We start from the raw sequence: 20,405 nt of genomic DNA on the forward strand, positions 1-20,405 counted from the left end.
GTCAATGCTATTCTCTGTTTCGTTCTCAATCTTGTCAAATCTCATTCAGATAATGGTTCAAGCCGTGTCTGAGCACTTCTCGGCAGACTTTGTCTACTATTGATGGAGAGACTCTACTTTCGAACCATACACGGACAAATTAGTCAATGAGAACACTCTCCAGGATACGAGGAACCAAAGCGAGAAAGCATCCATGTTACTAAGACTGCTTTCCCTGGCGAGGAATATCTGTGCTTCATTATGTGCTAGCTGAAGCCAGTTTACAAGTGTTGCTCTTCTTCCCGCTACCTTCAGCTATATGAGCACTTTTACTTCTAGTCCTCCATTGGCTGATACGACTGGGAATTGGATACTACAGGGAACGTTTGGATGCCTGGATGCTCGTCGTGTCAGAGGTTAGCTAGGTGAATTTGGCCAGGTACTATGTCGTGACGATGTACATCCTTGCTCCCTTCGCGTTTTGAGGCCAACTCTGGAAGGCTGACGCTCTTGGCAGGGGATTGCTGGAAAAGTTCCGATGGACAAGAATGAACATTGACGCCTCATTCATTTAGCGTCGTGATCACGACTGCTGTGGTCGAAGGACTGGTGGATGGTTACCCTGGCCAAGACAGCAGTTGTCCTTGAATCTGCAGACAAAGGGGGCTGCTTCAGAGAGCCATTCTCCAATTGAGCATCACACGACAATAGCCAAGCTGCGGCGGAATCCTTGTAGCTTGACAAGGCACTCGGTCTAATTTCCGAGTTCGTATTCGCTACTGCCGTAATGAGTTATCGAACGAATACGACGTGAATGTCGATCGTATACGAGGTCTGTCTGATCAACACGAGGTTATATTTAGTTAGCTACAGAAGACACCCACGTGCGTTGATATTCAAGAATGTCTGGATAGCACGCTCAGGGTGCTTTTGTGGCTATGGCTATAAAATCTGACGCGGTGCCGGTTACATTCACAACAACAGCAATTAGGCAAGATGCAGTCGCTGCGCTTCATCATCCTGGCGCTGCTTGTGCAGTTCCTCCCAGCATGGGCCATCAACGACCCGGCCAAATCGGCCGCTCCCTACCACGATGAATTCCCTCTCTTCCGCAGCGCCAACATGGCCTCGCCAGATAAACTGTCTACAGGAATCGGCTTCCACTCGTTCCGCATCCCCGCCGTAGTCCGCACCACAACCGGCCGCATCCTCGCCTTCGCCGAGGGCCGCCGGCACGATAACCGGGACTTTGGCGACATCAACCTCGTCTACAAGCGCACCAAGACGACCACGAGCAATGGCGCCAGTCCATCCGACTGGGAGTCTCTGCGGGAAGTCGTCGGCTCCGGCGCAGGCACCTGGGGTAATCCCACCCCCGTCGTCGACGACGACAACACCATCTACCTGTTCCTCTCGTGGAACGGCGCCACCTACAGCCAGCACGGCAAGGACGTCCTCCCCGACGGCACGGTAACCAAGAAGATCGACTCCACCTGGGAAGGCCGGCGACACCTGTACCTCACCGAGTCCAAAGACGACGGCAACACCTGGTCCAAGCCCGTGGACCTCACCAAGGAGCTCACCCCCGACGGCTGGACCTGGGACGCCGTCGGCCCCGGCAACGGCATCCGCCTGACAACCGGCGAGCTGGTCATCCCCGCGATGGGCCGGAATATCGTGGGCCGCGGCGCGCCGGGGAACCGCACGTGGAGCGTGCAGCCGCTGTCCGGGGCCGGGGCGGAGGGGACGATCGCACAGACGCCGGACGGGAAGCTGTACCGCAACGACCGGCCCAGCGCCAAGGGGTACCGGATTGTGGCGCGGGGGACGCTGGACGGCTTTGGGGCGTTTGCGCCAGACACCGGGTTGCCGGATCCGGCATGCGAGGGGTCGGTGTTGCGGTATAACAGCGATGCGCCGGCGCGGACGATCTTTTTGAATTCCGCGTTGGCGACGAGTCGGCGGGAGATGCGCGTGCGGATCAGCTATGATGATGACGCGCGCAAGTTCGATTATGGGCGGAAGCTGGAGGATGCGAAGGTCACCGGGGCGGGCAATGAGGGGGGGTATTCGAGTATGACCAAGACGGGGGATTATAAGATTGGGGCGTTGGTGGAGAGCGATTTCTTCAATGATGGGACGGGCAAGAATTCGTATCGGGCTATCATCTGGAGGAGATTCAATCTGTCGTGGATCCTGAATGGCCCTAACAATTGATTCCATCGCGATGGTAGGAATGTTTCCACTGTGTATAGATCCGCAAGGGAGACACGAGTCGAGCTCGAGCCACCCCCTTGCTATCCCTCTATCCCTAGTTTGGAAGAAATAAATACTTTCTGCCCGATTCTCTTCTCTATTCTACCATTATACGCTCATACACTCATACGATTATTCAAAATGCGTTTCTCCTGGGTCATGCTCTTGGTCGTTTCGGCCGCGGCCAAAAACACGACTGTCAGTAATCCTCTTTCACTTCCAACGCAGCACTAACAGGGATATTGCAGATCGGGCTGGAAACTATGGAAGAGGGCAGCAAATCAATTAGCGTGCCCATGGGCGATTGTCACAATCTGGATTCCTAGTACGTCCACAGCAAACAGCGCATGCAGTTATGATGCTGACTGACCGCTACAGTGAGGTGACGACGGTGTGGGTCAAGAAGCCATGTCGATTCTTCACGTACGCTGCCCAATTGTTGATGAGTCTCTGTCTCAAACTAGTCCAGCATACTGACCAAACTACAGAGGCCCCATGTGTATCGGACGACAGACACTGCTGAAACCCGGCGTGCACGAGAGCGACGAACCCGTGCCGATCTGGAGTGTGTTTTGCGAGGACGAACCGGAACATAAACTGGAGCTGTAGCTGTGACTGTCAGACTGTCAGCATGCACGTACGGAAGGCAATAATAGCATGCAATCGTCGTATGATTTGTGGATATTCTCCTAGACCGTTAGCTATTGGCTATGATCCTGATCCCTGTGCAAACAGAAGTACCGTTACACAGCAGGGTCGGGCTCGCTGTCAGGCAGATTTAAATACTGGACATGCCTCTATCATTGATCTTCAGCAATCATGCTTCTTGCTTTTCTTTTTGTCATAGGCGTGGTTGCATCCCCTGCCCTGCGCTGTACGCTTCTCAATGCGCAAGTCCGGCGAGAATGGTATGTGATGTCGCCAGCAGAGGATCGGTATTGATTGAATAGGAGCTCTTTGACACGCCTCGAACGACGAGACTACATCGATGCGCTGTTCTGTCTGCGGTCCCTCCCCTCGATCCTCCCGAATGACCAGTACCCCGGAGTCCGGGATCGATTCGACGACTTTGTAGCGTACGTTCCATACTCTTGTCTCCCATGCATTGATTCATGACAGACAGGACACATATCAACTACACCTCGCACATCCACAACAACGGCCTCTTCCTCCCCTGGCACCGCCACTTCCTGCACCTCTTCGAGACAGCCCTCCGCACCGAATGCACCTATAATGGCTCCATCCCCTACTGGAACTGGCCCCTACACCCCAACCTCACCGTCTCCCCCCTCTTCGACAACTCCCCCACCTCCCTCTCCGGCGACGGCACCTACAACCCAGACGAGCGCATCCTCTGCGACGAGCAGATAGGGTGTATCGGCCGAGGCAGCGGCGGCGGCTGTGTAACAGCCGGACCCTTCACCTTCCCCGCCTGGCCAGCAAACATGGGCCCGCTGAACCTCCACAGCCTGGACGAGCTCTACGAGCCGCTCGACCCCTCCGCCTTCAGATACAACCCGCGCTGTCTGATGCGCAGCTTCAACGCTCGTCCGCTGCACCGCTTCGCCGGCTCCGACGCCGTGCAGCGCATGCTTGCTGCGCAAACCATCCAGGAGTTTCTGGGGGTGCTGGACCCGAGCACCGCTGGCCGGTTGGGCGCGCATGCCGCGGGGCATGTTGCGCTCGGGCCGACGATGGGGGATGTGTTTTCGTCGGTGCAGGACCCGGCGTTCTTTCTGCATCATGCGATGGTGGATCGGGTGTGGGCGATGTGGCAGAATGCAGATCGAAAGCGACGGTATGCGCTGAATGGGACGGCGTGGATGTTTGATCCGCCGTGGGCGCCGAACGTGACGGTCGGCACGGTCGTGGAGTTTGGGATCTTGGGGGCCTCGAAGAGGGTGGCAGACTTGATGGATCCATTGGGAGGAGAATACTGCTACACGTACTCATGACCTAGGTAATCTGTCTATACATGTAAAGTCCGTCTCAATGCCATGATTCGCGCCGTGCCAGCCTCAAACTCCTCCGTATCCACCTCCCCGTTCTCCAGCGCCTTCGTCAGCGCATCCACAATCACCTCCCCCTGCGAGACATTCCTCGCCGACGCAAGAATCAGATCCATCCCCGCCTGCGCAGCAAGCACCCCCCTCGCCGCATCATCGCCATACGCCCCCAACGCCCCGGCCTCAATCGCATCAGTAATGGTCACACCCCTAAACACATGCCTCCCTCTCAGCTCTCCAGCGCAGGATACACCGCCCACGAGGCCATGACCATCTCCACCCCCGCCGCAATCGCAGCCGTATACGGCGCCTCATCCACCCGCCGCAACTCCTCCAGCCCGAGGTCAATGCACACTGGCACGAGATCCGTATTCTCGTCTGCACCCGCAGCCCCAAGACCAGGAAAGTGCTTCGCCGTGGCAATCACCCCATCGCCCTGCTGGTTGCGGATGAAAGCTTCCGCGCAAGAAGCTACCAAACCGGAAGTATTCCCATACGACCGGCCGTACTCATCTAGAAAGTCCCCCGGCGAGCGATACACGCCCAGCACGGGTGCCAGATTCACATTCACTCCATATTTAGCAAGTGTGTCCGCAGCTTCTGTCCCTGTTTCTGCAGCTGTAGACGCTGGATCCGGGGACTCGCCCACCTTCTTCGCGGAGAGTGTCGGGCCACCAGGGAGCCGGCGGACTTTGCCGCCTTCTTGGTCGGTCATAATTAGCAGGGGCGTGCCATTGTAGTCTCGGGACGAGGCGTAGGTTTTTTGGATGTTGGCGATGGTGGTGGTGAGATTGGCGTCGATGTTTTCGCCGAAGAGGATGAGGCCGCCTACTCTGCCGGTGGAGATGAGGGAGAGGAGGGTTGCTGGGGGGGAGGGGCCAGGGTAGGAGTAGATTACGTGGGTTGCTGCTTTTGCAGTTGTAGTTGTAGTTGCAGTAGCTGCTGCAGTGCAGACTGCGCTGAGGAGGAGTGAGAATTTCATTTTGAGGTGGTTTGCATGATGGGAGGGTGATTGAGGAGTAGACCGGAAGCTGATATATACTCTGGCTTCGCTAAATGAAGCCATTCGGGGTTAGATTAGTGCACCCGGGGTTGCATGATCGGCGGTTTGGGTGGTTTAGTCTGGTTATTGGAGGTAGTAATTGGTTGATATACGATGTTATACGATGCTCGTATAGCAATGCTTCAGATGCGTAGCAGATATAAGATGTGTCTGAGCAACCCTCACTTACATCCAGCAACACAATAACCTCATCTGACGCTTGGATCCGGCCATCGCACACCAGCAAACCTGGCAACCACATCGCGAATAACCTCATAACAAGCCCCAACGCGCACCACCCGCATCGCCTCAAAATCCACCATGGTCGAGCTCGCCCGCGGCCAGCCATCCCTCACCCGTCCATAATCAACCACAATATCCGCTGCCTCTTGAATCTCTGGCTCAATATCCTCCACCACCGTCTTCGTCCCTTGCCCGGTGAGATTCGCACTCGAGCCTAGCACCGCCCTCCCCGCTGCAGCAGCCACCCGTACCAGCTCCTCCTGGAACGGGCCTCCGTTGACAAGCATGGCCATCGTGCCATGCCTCGAACTCACCGCTAGCGTTTCTTCGTCTAGTCTCGCAATTAACGGGTGATTCCGTCTATACGGGGCAATCACACCAAGCGGGAGGTTGAGATCCACGGTCAGCAGGCGCACGAGATCCATTTTATCAGACGGGAGGACATGGATCTCGCGGTGCAGGGCGTAGCTGCCTATGATAGCGTGGCGCTTATGCGGCTGGCGTCGTTTGACGGTGTAGATGCGCTGCAGTGCGGGAGCCTCCGTGGCTACGATCCCGTAGCCGACGCTCGAGGGGATGATGCCTATCCCGCCTGCTGAGAGGACGGTGAAGACGCGGGCTGCGTCGGTGGGGATATCAATATAAGCAACCATTTCTTTGCTTCGCTATTGCACTATGACTGCCTTGGGGTATAGAAGGATATGAGCATACTACAGCGCAGCGGAGGAGGTTAAATACTGGCCAAGTTACACTGTACAACGTCAACGTCATTAACACATCGATTAACTAATCCGTATTCTGTACAAGGTACAGATGCTGGCAACTACTGCGTAACTTTGAACAGCGCACGCTCAGACTCAAACTCCCCCCTTTGATCAAGCTGCTCCAGCTGCGAATCCGTCACTTGGTCCCGGGGACACTCCCAGATCCCATGCCAGATGCCCTTTGCCTGCACGGCGTAATCGTGTCCTTCTTCTAGAGGCACATGCGGGATGGTGATCGTGCGCTCCATGGAGCTCTCGGCGGGGATCTCGACTAGGTCGTCCCGCGAGGGAGGCAGCTGGCGGTTGAATTTGATGGTGTCGAGGGTGATGGGATGATCAGTGGTGGTGTCATTGATCTGGAAGACGCCCAGGAGGTTGGCTTTGGGGTCGAACGGGGTGCCCCAGTTGAGGAAGGTCACTGGGGTGGTTGCTGGGTTGTGGATGGCGATGTTGATGGGGAGGCTGATGGGGGGAGTGGCGGAGGGAGGGACGGGGGAGAGGATTACTTGGAGGTTTGCCATGTCGTCGTCGTCGTTAGTCGTCTTGATCTCGTCAGTTGTCAGTTGTCAGTTGAGAAGAATCGTAAATGATGAGCTGTCTGGCTGAAAGTGACCGGAGTGAAGCCGGAGAAGCCGTGGAGGGGTATGAGGCGATGAGGGTATGAGGAGATGTGATGAAACCCCAAGATTTGCATGAAGATATGCAATCCACCAATTATATACACTGCCAAAACTGCCAAGCTTTAAGCAGGAAAATAAGTGGCAATGAAAGAGGCGAGGTGTGAGACAGAAAGTCTTGGGTTGCATTCCTTCCGTATCAGCCGGATATTAAGGATTGATAAAGTGGTGATGATCGGCACTTTAATCTATGCCACTGTCTCTTTCAGTCAATGATTCGAGTCAGTCCCGGATTTCTCTGACAATCTTGGGCCCGTGAATCTACTCGTTTCACTAATTTCAGGGGCAACTCAGGGTCCGAGTCTAGACACATCATGATCACTGTCAATCAGTATGTTGAAGTCAACAACCACAATAACGATGCTGATACGATCACAGCCGGAATCATGCTGATCGTTGACCTAATGAATGAAGATACATTCTGCAGACAGACTATCTCGACACCGACATTCCTCTTCAGGCATACGGACCGCCGCTTGAACTTCTTCATCATTTACAGGCCAGACCACCCCTCTTGGCGTTCCAATCAAGAGTCCCAACGCTGATATACCTCATGCAGACATGGATCTCATCCGCCTGAACAGACGGTCCTCCGGCGGGCCAAGCATACTCTTGGCGATTTCACTTGGCCGCGATGGTGATGCTTCAAAAAGCCTTGTGGCGTAGTTCCGTCGGCTTGTAAAACGCCATGCGCCATGGAGGTCTTCAGACAACCGGGGTCTTATCAGCCTGACAAGTCGAGAGTTGCAGACGGGATAGATGTAACGTCCTGTTTTGGACATATCTCCGTTCGATTCCAAGACTTGTCCGTGATATCGATGCTTCAGTCATCAGTGGCAGGCGTCTATAAATATGAGGATGATCCCAGGACTGACAGAAGCATCAGCATCAGCATAGCACAGAACAGCATCTCAATCCAATTCAATCATCATGAAGGTCACTATTCTCGCTTCTGCCATTCTGGCCCTCATCAATGGCGCTCTGGCTCTTCCTGCCAACGCCCCAACCCTCGATGTCACCCTGACCCAGGTCGACAACACCCGCATCAAAGCCACTGTCAAGAACACTGGCAGCGAGGAGGTCACCTTTGTGCATCTCAACTTCTTCCAGGATGCTGCTCCTGTCAAGAAGGTCTCGCTCTTCCGCAATGGTATGCTCCTCCCAGACTGCCCCTGAGACAAAGCCATACTAACGAGTACAGCCACCGAGGTCGACTTCACCGGAATCAAGCGGCGCGTCCTCACTCAAGGCCTCACTGACGATGCCGTGACAACCCTCCCGGCCGGCGGCACCTTCGAGGACGAGTTCGACATCGCCAGCACCGCCGACCTCAGCCAGGGCGGCCCCGTGACCATCCGCACTGACGGTGTCGTCCCCATCACCAAAGACAAGAAGGTCTCGGGCTACATCCCCTACCGGTCGAACGAGCTCGAGATCGAGGTCGACGCCGCAAAGGCCGCCGCCGTGCCCCAGGCCATCAAGCTCATTGAGCTTGAGCGCCGCACCAAGGTCACCTCCTGCTCCGGCAGCCGCGCCTCAGCCCTCACCACTGCCCTGCGCAACGCCGCCTCCCTCGCCAACGCCGCTGCCAGCGCCGCCTCCTCGGGCTCCTCCGCCCGTTTCCAGGAGTACTTCAAGACCACCTCCAGCAGCACCCGCAACACCGTCGCCGCACGCTTGCGCGCCGTCGCCAGCGAGGCCTCCTCCCAGTCCTCCGGCGGGACTACCTACTATTGCAGCGACCCCTACGGCTACTGCGACTCCAACACCCTCGCCTATACTCTCCCCTCCAACAACATCATCGCCAACTGCGACATCTACTACTCCAACCTCCCTGCCCTGGCCGGCTCCTGCCACGCCCAGGACCAGGCCACGACTACCCTGCATGAGTTCACCCATGCCCCGGCCGTCTACTCGCCCGGCACGGAGGACAACGCCTATGGATACAGTGCTTCCACCGCCTTGAGTGCCAGCCAGGCGCTGAACAATGCGGATACCTACGCCCTGTTTGCTAACGGTACCTCCCCCCCTTCATCCACCTTTGCCTCTTAAGCTTCCTAAACTAACGCGACACAGCTGTGAACCTCAACTGCTAGACAGTACGAGACAGTCACGAGAACGAGAGACGAATATGAGATAGTAGCAAGTTTGCTTTTTACATAACACAGTCAATTCATTATATTCATATGCATACCATTCAACCATAACCATAATCATTCCATAACCATAACCACAAGCGTAAACCAGTCCCCAGGATAAATTAAACCCTCCGACAAATCCCCTCCACACACTTACTCCCACTATAGCAACAGTCCGCATCCGCAGCACACAACTGGAAATCCTCCGCACAGGCTGGCCACTTGGGATTCGTGGGCCGGCATTTCGTGGCGGCGCAGTACCCGGAGCAGCAGGTGAGGCCGGTACCGAAGGAGCAGGATTCTAAGTCACCTGTCAGCAGGGCTAGCAATTCGTATGCATGGCTTGGGATACTACGGTAAACGCCTAGACAGGTTGGGGCGGGAATGCAGGTTGTTAGGGTTGAGGAGGGGGAGGTGCGGGTGTAGGTTGTGCAGGTGCTTGGGGAGGGACAGGGTTTGTCGCCGCAGAGGTTGTTGGGGCAGCCGGGGGATGCTATCTTCGTTAGTATTGTCTTTGTTGGATTATGACTGTTGAAAAATACCTGCTGCGAGGGTGAGGAAGAGGATGGTTGCCAGGTTGGAGAGATGCATTGTGTTTGATTTACTGATGGTGGTTATGGTGGATGCGGATAGATGTGAATATATATATCTTCATATGTCTTTGGTCCGACATCACGACGTAAAGTATGTATTGAACAGCTGACAGCTGCCCTCGGCCACTGATTGTCAGAATCAATGCTGTTGGTCGCGTTTCAGGGTGTTTGAGACCTGTCGAATTGGAGGTTGTCCACCTCGTATAGAAAGGTTTCTGCCATGTCATGACCCCAATGTGCGGAGACAATCTTGAGCTGATGCTTTTCTGCCGATTCTTGGACACAAATCGTTAGTAGAAGTATGTATTGTTTGGTGGAGGAGAATTAGAGGTCTGGTCGTAGCGCAGCATTTGTTAACCTGTTTGAGTATGCAGGTCGAGGTTGTTCAAAAGAGACATAGAGCATAGAGCATAGATGCAAGAAGCTAACTCATCCAAGCTGTATATTTGATCAAGATGGCAGGAATACTGTTATATCCGGCAATGTCTCGTAGTCATCAACTATATATCAAAGTAACCATCCAAGAGAAGTGCTATCTTCTAGATCATTACCTTCTGCAGCTCAATTATCAAAGTTAATCAACTTTTTAATAGTACAATGACAACAGCTATATACATACACTTATCATACACCATAACTCCACCATCACGTAAATCTAAACAACCCCCGAAGCCTTTTTCCCACTCTCCCCCAGAAATCCCGCCCCGGCGCCTCCTCAAACTCCTTGACTACATTGTCGTAGTGGTCTGGGTTCGTCGCCGGCCGCCGCAGCTTCGGCGGTAACGGATACCGTCTCGCGTAGCGGTCTTCCAGTAATGACGAGAGGGCATTGAGCGAGGCCTCTGAGATTTCTACCTTGGATGGCTGTACTTGTTGGGGCTGCGCTTGTTGCGGTTGTGTGGGTTGGAGGCGGGATTGGAGGTAGGTTTGGATGGAGACGGAGGCAGGGCGGACGGGGTCGGTAGGCCAGTGTTTGAGGAGATGAGAGATGCGGTTTTGTATTGTCTGGGGGTTCAGAGTCTGCAGCTGTTAGTGATGGTCTTTAAACAGTTGGTGTGGAGTGGACTCACTGGTTTGCTCATGGTGAGATACTGATGTGTCTTTGTCTTTGGTAATGCAAGGACAGATAGATCTAGCCCACAATACTCCGAGGGACGGATCAAGGATCAAAGGTAAGGCGATAGAGCTGTGGTTCTGCTGTTGAGCTTCGACAAAGCAGATGATGGATCGATGATATCGGGATATCGGAAAATCGGAGATGCCCCAGATTCCAGGCCGCAATTTCAGCCACATTAACCACATCAGCCACACTGCGGTCCAGTCACCGCCACCGCTGTCTGCCTGATTAGTGAGGAGATTACGGAGACAGCGGTCGATCCCCTTCCATCCTCATCCTAAGTCAACGCCTCCACAACTGTCGTATCGATTGTTTCCTGCATCTCTTGAACATTCTTTCATCTGCTTCTTTCTGTCTTTTTTCTCGTATCTCACCGTTGTCGTTTCTTTTGTCGCATCCCGAGTGCCCTCTACGTGCACCTGCTCAGCTCGTCATGAGCTCGCAGCGTTATCAAAGGGTAGGCAGGACTCTTTCTATATGCAAGTGGTTTAGATCGATCCCCTCAGGATATTGACTACTTCCAGGTTAGTGCCTATGACGAGGACGACGAAGTTGACTCTCATTCGTCGATTCCTCTGCAAACCACCCCTACACCCTCCTCTCCGCCGCCCTCGTTCCACTCTCGTTCCTCTTCCTTCTCATCGAGAAGACTTCTCCAGAATGATCCCCATCGAAGCGATGCGGACCAGACTCTCGCCGACGCCTTTGGTGACGCCAGCGATTCCGAGGCAGATGACGAACCCGATGACCGACAGCGACTGATGCGGGCCCATCCGGAGCCGTCAGCGGGCAGTGGCGGAGAGACTGCTCCTTCGTCTGCCGCCAACAACGAACCATCGTCACAGAGTAACCAGTCAGGCTCAACTCTTCAGAGGCGACCAACAATACTGCCCAGCTTCAGCACACCCTCGTCAGGCGCAGGTCGCGTGATCAGTTCGTCAAATGACGGAGTCTTTGCCAACCTGGCGGCCAAGCCAGAACGGGGAGAGAAGAACGAGGATCTACCTCCGGTAAGCATACTATCTGAGAGTGATATTCAGGGTACTGACGTCTATAGTCCTACGAAGAAGCAGCTGCAGACGCCACCCCCCCGTACTGGGAGACCACCATCCTGGCTCCCGGCATCTCGTCCGACGAGGTTTATGTGGATGGGCTGCCCGTCGGCTCGATCTTCTCCTTTGTTTGGAACGCCATGATCTCCATGTCCTTCCAGCTGGTCGGCTTCCTCCTGACCTACCTCCTTCACACCACACACGCCGCGAAGAACGGCAGCAGAGCTGGTCTCGGCCTCACATTAGTGCAGTATGGTTTCTACATGAAAGGGGGGAGTGATGGGGGATCAGGTGATGGTGGTGCAGACTATGTTCCTCCCCCGGATCCCAACAGCCACAGCTTTGATCCAACTTCTGTGTCTGATGGTTCCGGTGGCAACGGCGGAGGCGGTGCGATATCCGATATCACGACAAGCGAGTGGATTTCGTATGTCTTGATGATTGTCGGCTGGTTCATTCTGATACGCGCCATCAGCGACTTCTTACGGGCCCGGCGGCATGAGCAACTAGTACTACAAAGCCCCGAGCGTGGTCTCAGCGTTCCGATCATCGCGGAAGGCGAACGGTCCGAAACGGTTGTATAGGACAGCTATTCAATCGTCGAATAGGTACAGAACAGCGGATCATTCAGCGGACGCATTGGAGTTCATATCTGATATCCTTGGTTTATCTGGTCGGGCAATGGGACTCTGGCTTTCTCTCCTTCATTTTTATTCACGTCTCATTCGGTAATTATGGATTCATCCACGGGCATAGTTTCTTTGTAGCTATTTTTGTTTCGAGATACCAATTCGATGGAATTTGGCTTCTGCCATTGGGTCCATCGATCTGCAGTCGTACTCCAGGCAGCGATTTTCGTAGATTTGCCGCTCACTTACGTGTACTCTAGCCAAAAACGTGTCTTTACGACCCTTGTTATTTTCTAGATCCCTCTCTACTTGACAGGGAATCATCTCTTCTCGATCTACTGCAATCCATGCAGGTCGTCGCTGATATTTAATCATCTCTTGGCGGGTTCTCCGAGACGGCCCAATCCTCCCGACCTCTCCGCCATTGTTTGTTTTGCCCAGGAACAGCCCTCCCAAGATCCTTTCAGGCGTCCAATACGGCTCGTTCTGTGCGCTCCGTCCATCTACCTGCCACTGCGACTGTTAATAGTCAATTCAATGGCCACGGTCGACGGTGCGGCTGATGCAGCTTCTGCATCCTCCCCCGCCTCGCTCCATCCCAATATCCCTCAGGCTCCAGTCGAGGCTCGTTCGCTCTCGGCCATCACTACCATCGCCTCAAACCCACCTGCCTATCCTCGGAATCCGACGCAGAAGAAGCTAGATCCTCTCGTGCTCTATCTTGTGCGCGTACCGGGAAGCAAAGGTATCTCCTGTGGAGCTGCCCCGCGCCACTCATTCAAGCCTACTGCATTTGAGGAAGACGGACAGCTCTGACTCGTACAGATGTATTTCTCTCGCCATTGAAGCCTCCGACCAAATCAAGCATCTCCGCAGAAGCCATCAACGCCTCCCTTTACTACCTTCATGTTGCGACGCCAGAGGACGAGATCCTGCTGCAGAAGGTCGAGGAGGAGCGGGAACAACAGGCGAAACTACACAAGGAACAATGCAGCGATGGAGCACCGCCGGAGTTTGCGCGATTGAACAATGTCCGGCGAAAGCCTGTCCCTGGGGGTCCTCTTCCACAAAGACCGTTGCAGCAGGAGAATTACTCGCCGAACATTGCTACTGTCGACTCTCCGCCTCCGCCAACCCCGCCCCGTCCGACGCTTCGTCAAGGCTTTCCCAGTTCAATGTCAGCTACCGCTGCTTCGGATACCTACGACCAACACCCCGGCGACTCGCGTGGAGATACAGGAGAGACTAGAGCACCCCCATTACCGCGTCGGCCTCTGTCATTTGTGCCAACAGAGGAAGCTCCTTCAGACCCGATCAACAACAGTCCGGCGAAGAAGAGTCATCGATGGAGCGCCCTGTCGGGGTATCTCAATAGTAAAGGACTGGACAGCTGGAAGGAAAAGTACGAAGCCTTGTCCGCAGGACGTCTTAGCCTGGATACCAGTCGGCCCGAACTACGACCGCATACGTCTGACGGGGCAGGATCGAACGCTCGCCGAGCATCGCCGTCAAGGAGCCCAGGGCAGTCTCCTCACAGAGGGCCGCGCGACCGCGGCCAGGCCGCAGACCGACAGGGATTCCATATCACTCTCATTCGCCGCGATCCCACTCACGGCAGTCAATGGAATGTTGCGACCATCTCCACGTCCAAGACGGACAGCACCGCGGTCGACATAGAGGTGTCGACACCGGGGTACAACCGGTTCCTAGCCCAGGATGAGCCTTTTTCCCTGCAGAGTCTGGGCATAAACCTCCCGTCAGATGCACAGTCTCTGCTCTCGTCCACATTCAAATTACCCACACAATCGCACCCTGAAACACGGTCCCTGGACCCGTCCCTACCACGCAAATTCCGCCGCCAGCTCTGCGTATCGCGGCCACATCACCACCGGGACGACTCGCGAGGATCCCTAGATATGCCTCCCAACAGAGCCTCACTGGACACCTTCACTGGCAGTCCGAGCCGACCACACCCGCAAGCCCACTCCAAGCTGAAAAGCGGCTACTACACCTTCACCTCCCCCTGGAACGGCATCTGCACCTTCTCCACCAGCGTCAACGGCCGCAGCCTCAAATGCAAGCACATGATCCCCACGCCCTCACACCCAGGAAATGGAACGAACCCATCCACCCCCAGCGCTCCAGCCGTGACCGTCGCAGAAATCCGCTTCAACACCCCCTTCCAAGCCGGCCACCACCACCACCACCCGTCCAACTCCGCCCACATCTCCCCCTTCACCCTCAGCCAGACCTCCTCCGACACCCCAGGCTACTCCTCCTCCCCGAGCCAAACATCCCACCCAAACGGACACGCACACCCCACCTCAAAACGTAACTCCCTCGCCCACCTCCTCAACCCAACAACCTACACCAGACCCCGCTCCCACTCCAGCACCAGCGCCTCCTCCGTCTCAGGCGTACCCGGACACGGTCACGCACACGCACACAAACAAAGACAAAGACACACCCGCCACCCCTCCTCAAGCAGCACCAGCAGCGGCGGCGGCGGCGGCGGCGCTGACGATCCCGACCGTCTCGACTTCTCGCTCGCACGCGAACCAGCAGGCGGCGGCCTGCGCGGCAAGAGCGCCAAACTAGGTAAACTGATCGTCGAAGACGAGGGGATCAAGATGTTGGATTTGGTGGTTGCGGCTTGTATGGCTGTTTGGTGGAGGGGGTATTATCATTAACGTTAGCTTTAGCCTTCTTTGGTTTTGCTTTGCGTGCTCCATACGTTTTGGATATATAGTCTATATGCTACTGCCATATATTGAAGATAGGTAGGATAGGATAGGATGGGCGGGTATGCAAAGGGAGGTAGGATAGGATAGGATGGGCGGGTATGCAAAGGGAGGTACTTGATTTTACACGATTTGGATGATAATGATTGATGGATTTGTTTTGTTTATAGAGTTGAATTGATGGGTTAGTGCATGTATTTACGTGAGCTTGAGCTGGACTTTCGAGTTTGGAGACAATGTCTGGTCATGCATCTGCATTAGCATTGCCTTAGCGTATGGATATAGATTGAGTTTCATCCCGACCAGGACGGCTACAATGTTCTGCTAGGCGATGTCCAGTGGTAGTGCTTAAACAAGAGGTATAGATGAAGTGATAATATACTAAGTTTATGAACAATGCAACAATCGACACGACCGAGACATCCTCCAACGACAGTAAACGTCTATTGGACATCCATCCCCCGCTGCAATGACGATTCCAGATCGTTCGCGTGGCCGCCCGCGGCGTGCACCTCCTGAGGCTTGGGCTCCTCCTGCTTCCAGCCTCCCTGTTGGTGGTCAGGGATGGGAACATTGGTCTGTTGAGCGATCTGCTGCTGCTGCTGTTGCGCGGCAGCGGCGGCCTGCGCCTGGGACTGCTGCCGGACCACGTTGCGGAAGCGCACCACTTCGTCGTAGATCATCTTGCGCATCTCCTGCACGTCGTCGACGACTTCGAAGTGGAAGTCGAATGTCGTTGGGCAGGTGGGCTCGTCAGAGGCGTCGTGCCAGATGTGCAGGTATGGGTGCTCCAGCGCTTCCTCAACGGAAATACGCGACGCCGGATCAAAGGCCAGCATACGATCCAGCAGATCGAGTGCGTCGGGGTTGGCGTTGGGGAACAAGCGCTGGAAAGGGATCTTGGGCATGAACGGCAGGTTGCGGACATATTCCTGGGCACGAGGAGATCCAATGCGGCTGAGAGTCTCCTCGTTGGGAGTACCCAGGTAGTGGAGGATCTGGTTGAGCTGGTCGACGTAGTCCCGGCCTTTGAAGAAAGGACGGCCGCCGAGCAGCTCGGCCAGGATGCATCCTACAGACCACACGTCGACTATGATCGTCAGCATACCGGCGGTCTAATCGCAACGGAAATGAGTTACGACATACTAGCTTTGGTGTAGCTCTGGAAGCTCAGCATAATCTCAGGGGCACGGTACCACCGGGTCGCAACATATTCGGTCATATAGCCGGCGTTCTCCTCGGGGTCGATCGAAAAACCACGGGCTAGACCGAAATCGCAGATCTTGAGCTCGCAGTCCGCGTTGACCAGCAAGTTACCTGGCTTCAGATCTCGGTGCAAGACATTGGCGGAATGGATATACTTGAGTCCACACAAAATCTGGTAGATGAAGGATTGAAAGTGTGCGTCGGTTAGGGGCTGTCCCGAACGGATGATGGCGGCCAGATCACATTCCATCAATTCTGCATGAAATCAATCAGTGGTTGCTGATGCACCATAGTGGTCGTGGCACTCACCCTCGTATAGATAGGTTTCGTTAAAATTGTCCGGTCGTGGAATGTCCATGTCGTATAGACAGGTTATCTGCAGTTCCGATCAGCCCTGCCGATCTTACGAGCAAAAACAAGCAATTGGCGTACGTTGCGGTGGCCTCGGAAGTGCTGCAGAAGCTTAATCTCTCTCAATGCCCGCTTGGCCAGGATTTTCTTGCTGAAGACATTGGTAACCTTCTTGATGGCGACGCCGTCACCAGTATGAACATTCGTGGCAGCACTACAGTCAAATGAATGTCGTCAGTACTTGATTCAATCGTAGATCCATGGCCGCTTCACCACCCCTTCTGGCGTCACTTCTTTTCTGCCCTACAACCCTCTCGAGCTTGATGCAGAAACAGATAACCGCTTGAGAATGCAGACAACCTACCAAACGATACCGTATGCACCCTGGCCCAGCTCCTTGGTCACATTGTACCGTTCATCCACGATAAAGTCTTGGTTGAAGACCTTGAAGACCTTCCGACCTTGTAGATCAGACATGGCTCAAATCCGACAGCTTTTTTTTTTATCCTGGAGCGACCGGCTTATGGTCGACGAGAAAAGTCGGGGCGGGGAATCGACAGAGGGTGTCGTATGTGGCCGAAGTTGAATTCGAATCGCAATGTTTCTGTGCCAACGAGAGTGAAGAAGAGTGAAGACGAAGCGGGTATCTCAATGGAGCAAAAGTCAGAGCTCAAATTTCTGGATGAATTTAAGGAGGAAAGAGATCCGGTGCAACTGAGACAGACTTGGTGGAAAGGGAGCTGTCAGTAGTTCGAGCCCCGCAGTACAAGGTGCAGCCGCAGTGACAGATCGAAACCTCGGCGGAGCGATGGAATGAGAACAAAACAATAAACGAAAAGTGTTCAAAAGGAGAATGAGGGGTAGGGAAGGAGGAAAAGGAAGAGAGCAGGGAGGGGGAAAAGGAGAAATAGAATGTGTTTTGATGTGAAGCTGCGCAGTTGGGGATGTGACGGGGGAGTTAATTAAGGAATGATTGGTGGGGCCTACAACTGCTGGAGCGCCGAGACGTGCATACAACTTAATCAATAATAATCACAGTGCTCCGCCGCAGTCGTAGAGAAAAGGAAGGAGACTCCATCAAGATGATCCTAAATCATGATAAAAATTATACAAAGGAAAATGAAAAAAAAAACCTGCATTTACGGCGAGTCCATGCTACAAAAAAAGACTCGATGTCAAAGACGAAAGGTGAGATCGAGAACAAAGGGATAGATGCCTGAGGCGCGTCCGAGACAGGAGAGGGGCTGTGGTGGGGATTCCCAAGGCTCCATAATCCATAATGAATGGCTACTCTGCTCTTGAAGCTAGGGTAGCCAGGAATCACAGCGCTGACAAGCCTGGTCATATGGCTTGAAGTCTAGAACAGACAAAAGGCAAACTCAATTCGAGAGTTTATTATTCGCTACATAGCGAGGGACAAAGAAAATCAGGAACTCCGCCATTGCTAAGTCGCATCGGAACAAAGAACGAGTATGACTTCGACTTCAATGCTAAATAATCTCTCAGAGTATTCTGTACCGACAAGTCGTCCAAGGAATTTTTGTGAAGAACTTGGACAGAAGGCAACGTCACCCAGATGCAGGTTTCCAGACTACTTCCAGTACTTCAGGAGGCTGCTCAGGCCCCACGTCGTGGATATAGACCTGTCGAACAGACTCTGCCTGCTGGGTTGCGTTCTGCAAGCGAAAGGACACTTTACCCTCATCTTTTTGGCGAAATGGACCCAGACTGAACGCGAAGCCGTCCCCGCCTCTGTATTTACTATCCTCCCAGGTCTTCTCCATCAGATCCACACTCCCGGGTGAAGTATACTTGATCATAGAGAACCCGTTCACGAGGAACCAGTCGTCCTTCAAGCGCCAACGATGCAGCTGACAAGCGTCGCCGCAGATGGCCGCAACCTGACCGAGCCCAACCATATCTGCCTGGAACCATGATTTCCAGTGATGGACCGACAGCGGCAGCGGGCGACCGGACTCGTAGAAACCAGAAGCATCCCCGCAGAGATCCAGCTGATACAGGTCGCGGTCCCAGGTGAGTTTTGTGTGTGTATTGGTGTAGATACACCTGGCGACTCTTCGGTCGCCGGTGGTTTTGATGCTGTTGCAATCATCATACACCTTGTCGAGTTGCTCAAGGAGTGGTATTGAGAGGAAGATCCCAGCACCTCCGAAGGCCATATAACTCCAACTGAACATCTGTGCGAGATCCTCTGTCAGAGCCCCGACATACTGTGGCTTCGTCGCATCGTAGGTTGCGAGTCTGTCCACCAGATTCCGCATAGAAGGGAAGAAGGTGTCATCGTCAATCAAGACAGCCCACCGCGTATATGCATCGCGGTGCTTGAGCAGAACGCGGAGTAGAGAGAAGTACTGATCCAATCGGTCATCATCCGATTGAATTATAGTCAAACGGATATCCAATTCTTTGGCTCGTTGCTGCACCCTTCTTATTTCCGAGCCTACCTCGGAGTCCACCAGAGCATATATCCGAGCGTCCGTTCCTGCCGCCCAGTGTGCGAATGCAGGCAGGGAATCATCCAGTCTTTCCAGTGTTGTCGCGACGCCGAACAGAATGTGGGACGCGTTGGGTGGTGCGACCGGTAACGGAGCTTGAATTGTCACTGCGGGAGAGCATATCTTCGGCGACAGCGGTGCTTGTTGCTCGACTGTGTCCAAACGTATCTTCTGATAAGCAGGGAAACGGGTGGGCAAGGTGTCGGAGAATCCCGTAAAGTTTCCTGTTCGCCTCACGGCTATCTCGAGCCGTGCGTATTTCGCAGAGGAATTGTACCCGTGAGATCTCAAGAGGTCGAGGTCGACATAGCAAGTTCCTTTGTTTTCTATGTTGTTGTTGCTGGAGGGTAGCGAGGAGACGAGGTCAATATCAGAGGGACTGGCAGGTCTGGAGTAGAACACGAGGGAGGCGGACACCAAGATAAAGGCGGCAGCGAGGGCAAAAAGTTTCAGTGGGGATGCATGTCGCAATTGACGAAACGAATGATGAAGTTGCTGCATGATGATTCAAGCATGACTGTTCGTGTTAGATATCGCCTGCTTGCAGCGAAGTCAGGACTCGCTGGAAAAGAAGCGCAAAAATAGTGGCCTGCATCTCCCCCTCTTGTAGAAGGGAAATCGGGCGAATTCCCCCTTGCCAACCCCAAAGATGATCTTGGCAAGTACAACCTGAAGTCGTTGATGGCGACCACCATTGACCAGACTGACCAGTCACTATCACCACTTTGATTAAGGGGTGATCGAAATTTCATAGGCGTGGGCCACCATACTCACGGTGGGACCACCAGTTGGTATGTAGCGATTCAGGTTGCTAGCCAAGCATTCATAGCGACGTTGCTTTTTGATCCTTCGATSTCGGCTCTTCCTATCATACCGAAGCAGAATTCGGTAAGCGTTGGATTGTTCACCCACTAAATAGGGAACGTGAGCTTCCATGCATTTAAAGCAGGGTAGGTAGATTATCCATAATACAGAATCAGACAACTCCCATGATTTCTAGATCAGAACTCTTTTCGTGTCTTCATCGCTAAATACTCCAGATCTACTTTTCTGTGAGAGAGGCAAATCAATGCCTTCATAAGTCATAAACTTCTA

At 54.0% G+C, this 20,405-nt stretch overlaps 12 protein-coding genes and 1 non-coding gene across 13 annotated transcripts; 7 read left to right on the plus strand and 6 right to left on the minus strand.

Annotated features, from left to right (window-relative positions):
• Positions 1–975: 975 nt before the first annotated feature.
• On the plus strand, positions 976–2,196 carry Aspvir_007073 (putative extracellular sialidase/neuraminidase; the record flags this gene model as incomplete). The annotated part of the gene is made up of 1 exon (XM_043270258.1): positions 976–2,196. One exon carries the CDS (start codon positions 976–978, stop codon positions 2,194–2,196), a length of 1,221 nt encoding a protein of 406 aa, XP_043126193.1.
• Positions 2,197–2,376: 180 nt separating this feature from the next.
• Aspvir_007074 (uncharacterized protein) lies at positions 2,377–2,844 on the plus strand (the record flags this gene model as incomplete). The annotated part of the gene is made up of 4 exons (XM_043270259.1): positions 2,377–2,433; positions 2,484–2,560; positions 2,614–2,658; positions 2,724–2,844. 4 exons carry the CDS (start codon positions 2,377–2,379, stop codon positions 2,842–2,844), a joined length of 300 nt encoding a protein of 99 aa, XP_043126194.1.
• Positions 2,845–3,054: 210 nt separating this feature from the next.
• Aspvir_007075 (putative polyphenol monooxygenase) lies at positions 3,055–4,190 on the plus strand (the record flags this gene model as incomplete). Its single annotated transcript, XM_043270260.1, has 3 exons — positions 3,055–3,143; positions 3,186–3,311; positions 3,359–4,190. The coding sequence occupies 3 exons, from the start codon at positions 3,055–3,057 to the stop codon at positions 4,188–4,190; spliced, it is 1,047 nt and encodes a 348-aa protein (XP_043126195.1).
• A 14-nt stretch (positions 4,191–4,204) lies between these two features.
• Positions 4,205–5,223, minus strand: Aspvir_007076 (putative glycosyl hydrolase; the record flags this gene model as incomplete). The annotated part of the gene is made up of 2 exons (XM_043270261.1): positions 4,205–4,451; positions 4,502–5,223. The coding sequence occupies 2 exons, from the start codon at positions 5,221–5,223 to the stop codon at positions 4,205–4,207; spliced, it is 969 nt and encodes a 322-aa protein (XP_043126196.1).
• A 269-nt stretch (positions 5,224–5,492) lies between these two features.
• Positions 5,493–6,179, minus strand: Aspvir_007077 (uncharacterized protein; the record flags this gene model as incomplete). Its single annotated transcript, XM_043270262.1, has 1 exon — positions 5,493–6,179. The coding sequence occupies one exon, from the start codon at positions 6,177–6,179 to the stop codon at positions 5,493–5,495; it is 687 nt and encodes a 228-aa protein (XP_043126197.1).
• Positions 6,180–6,349: 170 nt separating this feature from the next.
• Positions 6,350–6,811, minus strand: Aspvir_007078 (uncharacterized protein; the record flags this gene model as incomplete). Its single annotated transcript, XM_043270263.1, has 1 exon — positions 6,350–6,811. One exon carries the CDS (start codon positions 6,809–6,811, stop codon positions 6,350–6,352), a length of 462 nt encoding a protein of 153 aa, XP_043126198.1.
• A 1,086-nt stretch (positions 6,812–7,897) lies between these two features.
• Positions 7,898–9,019, plus strand: mep20 (putative penicillolysin/deuterolysin metalloprotease; the record flags this gene model as incomplete). The annotated part of the gene is made up of 2 exons (XM_043270264.1): positions 7,898–8,117; positions 8,169–9,019. 2 exons carry the CDS (start codon positions 7,898–7,900, stop codon positions 9,017–9,019), a joined length of 1,071 nt encoding a protein of 356 aa, XP_043126199.1.
• Positions 9,020–10,343: 1,324 nt separating this feature from the next.
• Positions 10,344–10,780, minus strand: Aspvir_007080 (ubiquinol-cytochrome c reductase complex assembly factor 2; the record flags this gene model as incomplete). The annotated part of the gene is made up of 2 exons (XM_043270265.1): positions 10,344–10,718; positions 10,769–10,780. 2 exons carry the CDS (start codon positions 10,778–10,780, stop codon positions 10,344–10,346), a joined length of 387 nt encoding a protein of 128 aa, XP_043126200.1.
• A 468-nt stretch (positions 10,781–11,248) lies between these two features.
• Aspvir_007081 (metal homeostatis BSD2 family protein) lies at positions 11,249–12,451 on the plus strand (the record flags this gene model as incomplete). The annotated part of the gene is made up of 3 exons (XM_043270266.1): positions 11,249–11,272; positions 11,340–11,825; positions 11,873–12,451. 3 exons carry the CDS (start codon positions 11,249–11,251, stop codon positions 12,449–12,451), a joined length of 1,089 nt encoding a protein of 362 aa, XP_043126201.1.
• Positions 12,452–13,033: 582 nt separating this feature from the next.
• Positions 13,034–15,186, plus strand: Aspvir_007082 (uncharacterized protein; the record flags this gene model as incomplete). The annotated part of the gene is made up of 2 exons (XM_043270267.1): positions 13,034–13,241; positions 13,322–15,186. 2 exons carry the CDS (start codon positions 13,034–13,036, stop codon positions 15,184–15,186), a joined length of 2,073 nt encoding a protein of 690 aa, XP_043126202.1.
• Positions 15,187–15,680: 494 nt separating this feature from the next.
• Positions 15,681–17,271, minus strand: mpkA (mitogen-activated serine/threonine-protein kinase SLT2; the record flags this gene model as incomplete). The annotated part of the gene is made up of 5 exons (XM_043270268.1): positions 15,681–16,327; positions 16,384–16,698; positions 16,753–16,819; positions 16,876–17,008; positions 17,159–17,271. The coding sequence occupies 5 exons, from the start codon at positions 17,269–17,271 to the stop codon at positions 15,681–15,683; spliced, it is 1,275 nt and encodes a 424-aa protein (XP_043126203.1).
• A 1,091-nt stretch (positions 17,272–18,362) lies between these two features.
• On the minus strand, positions 18,363–19,811 carry Aspvir_007084 (glycosyltransferase family 31 protein; the record flags this gene model as incomplete). The annotated part of the gene is made up of 1 exon (XM_043270269.1): positions 18,363–19,811. The coding sequence occupies one exon, from the start codon at positions 19,809–19,811 to the stop codon at positions 18,363–18,365; it is 1,449 nt and encodes a 482-aa protein (XP_043126204.1).
• Positions 19,812–20,110: 299 nt separating this feature from the next.
• Positions 20,111–20,271, plus strand: Aspvir_r0014 (the record flags this gene model as incomplete). The annotated part of the gene is made up of 1 exon (XR_006253204.1): positions 20,111–20,271. It is a non-coding gene; the product is annotated as a 28S ribosomal RNA (ribosomal RNA).
• Positions 20,272–20,405: the final 134 nt, after the last annotated feature.

This window comes from Aspergillus viridinutans, assembly GCF_018404265.1.
Source record: "Aspergillus viridinutans IFM 47045 DNA, scaffold_5, whole genome shotgun sequence".
In the NCBI taxonomy this organism is placed as follows: Eukaryota; Fungi; Ascomycota; class Eurotiomycetes; order Eurotiales; family Aspergillaceae; genus Aspergillus; species Aspergillus viridinutans.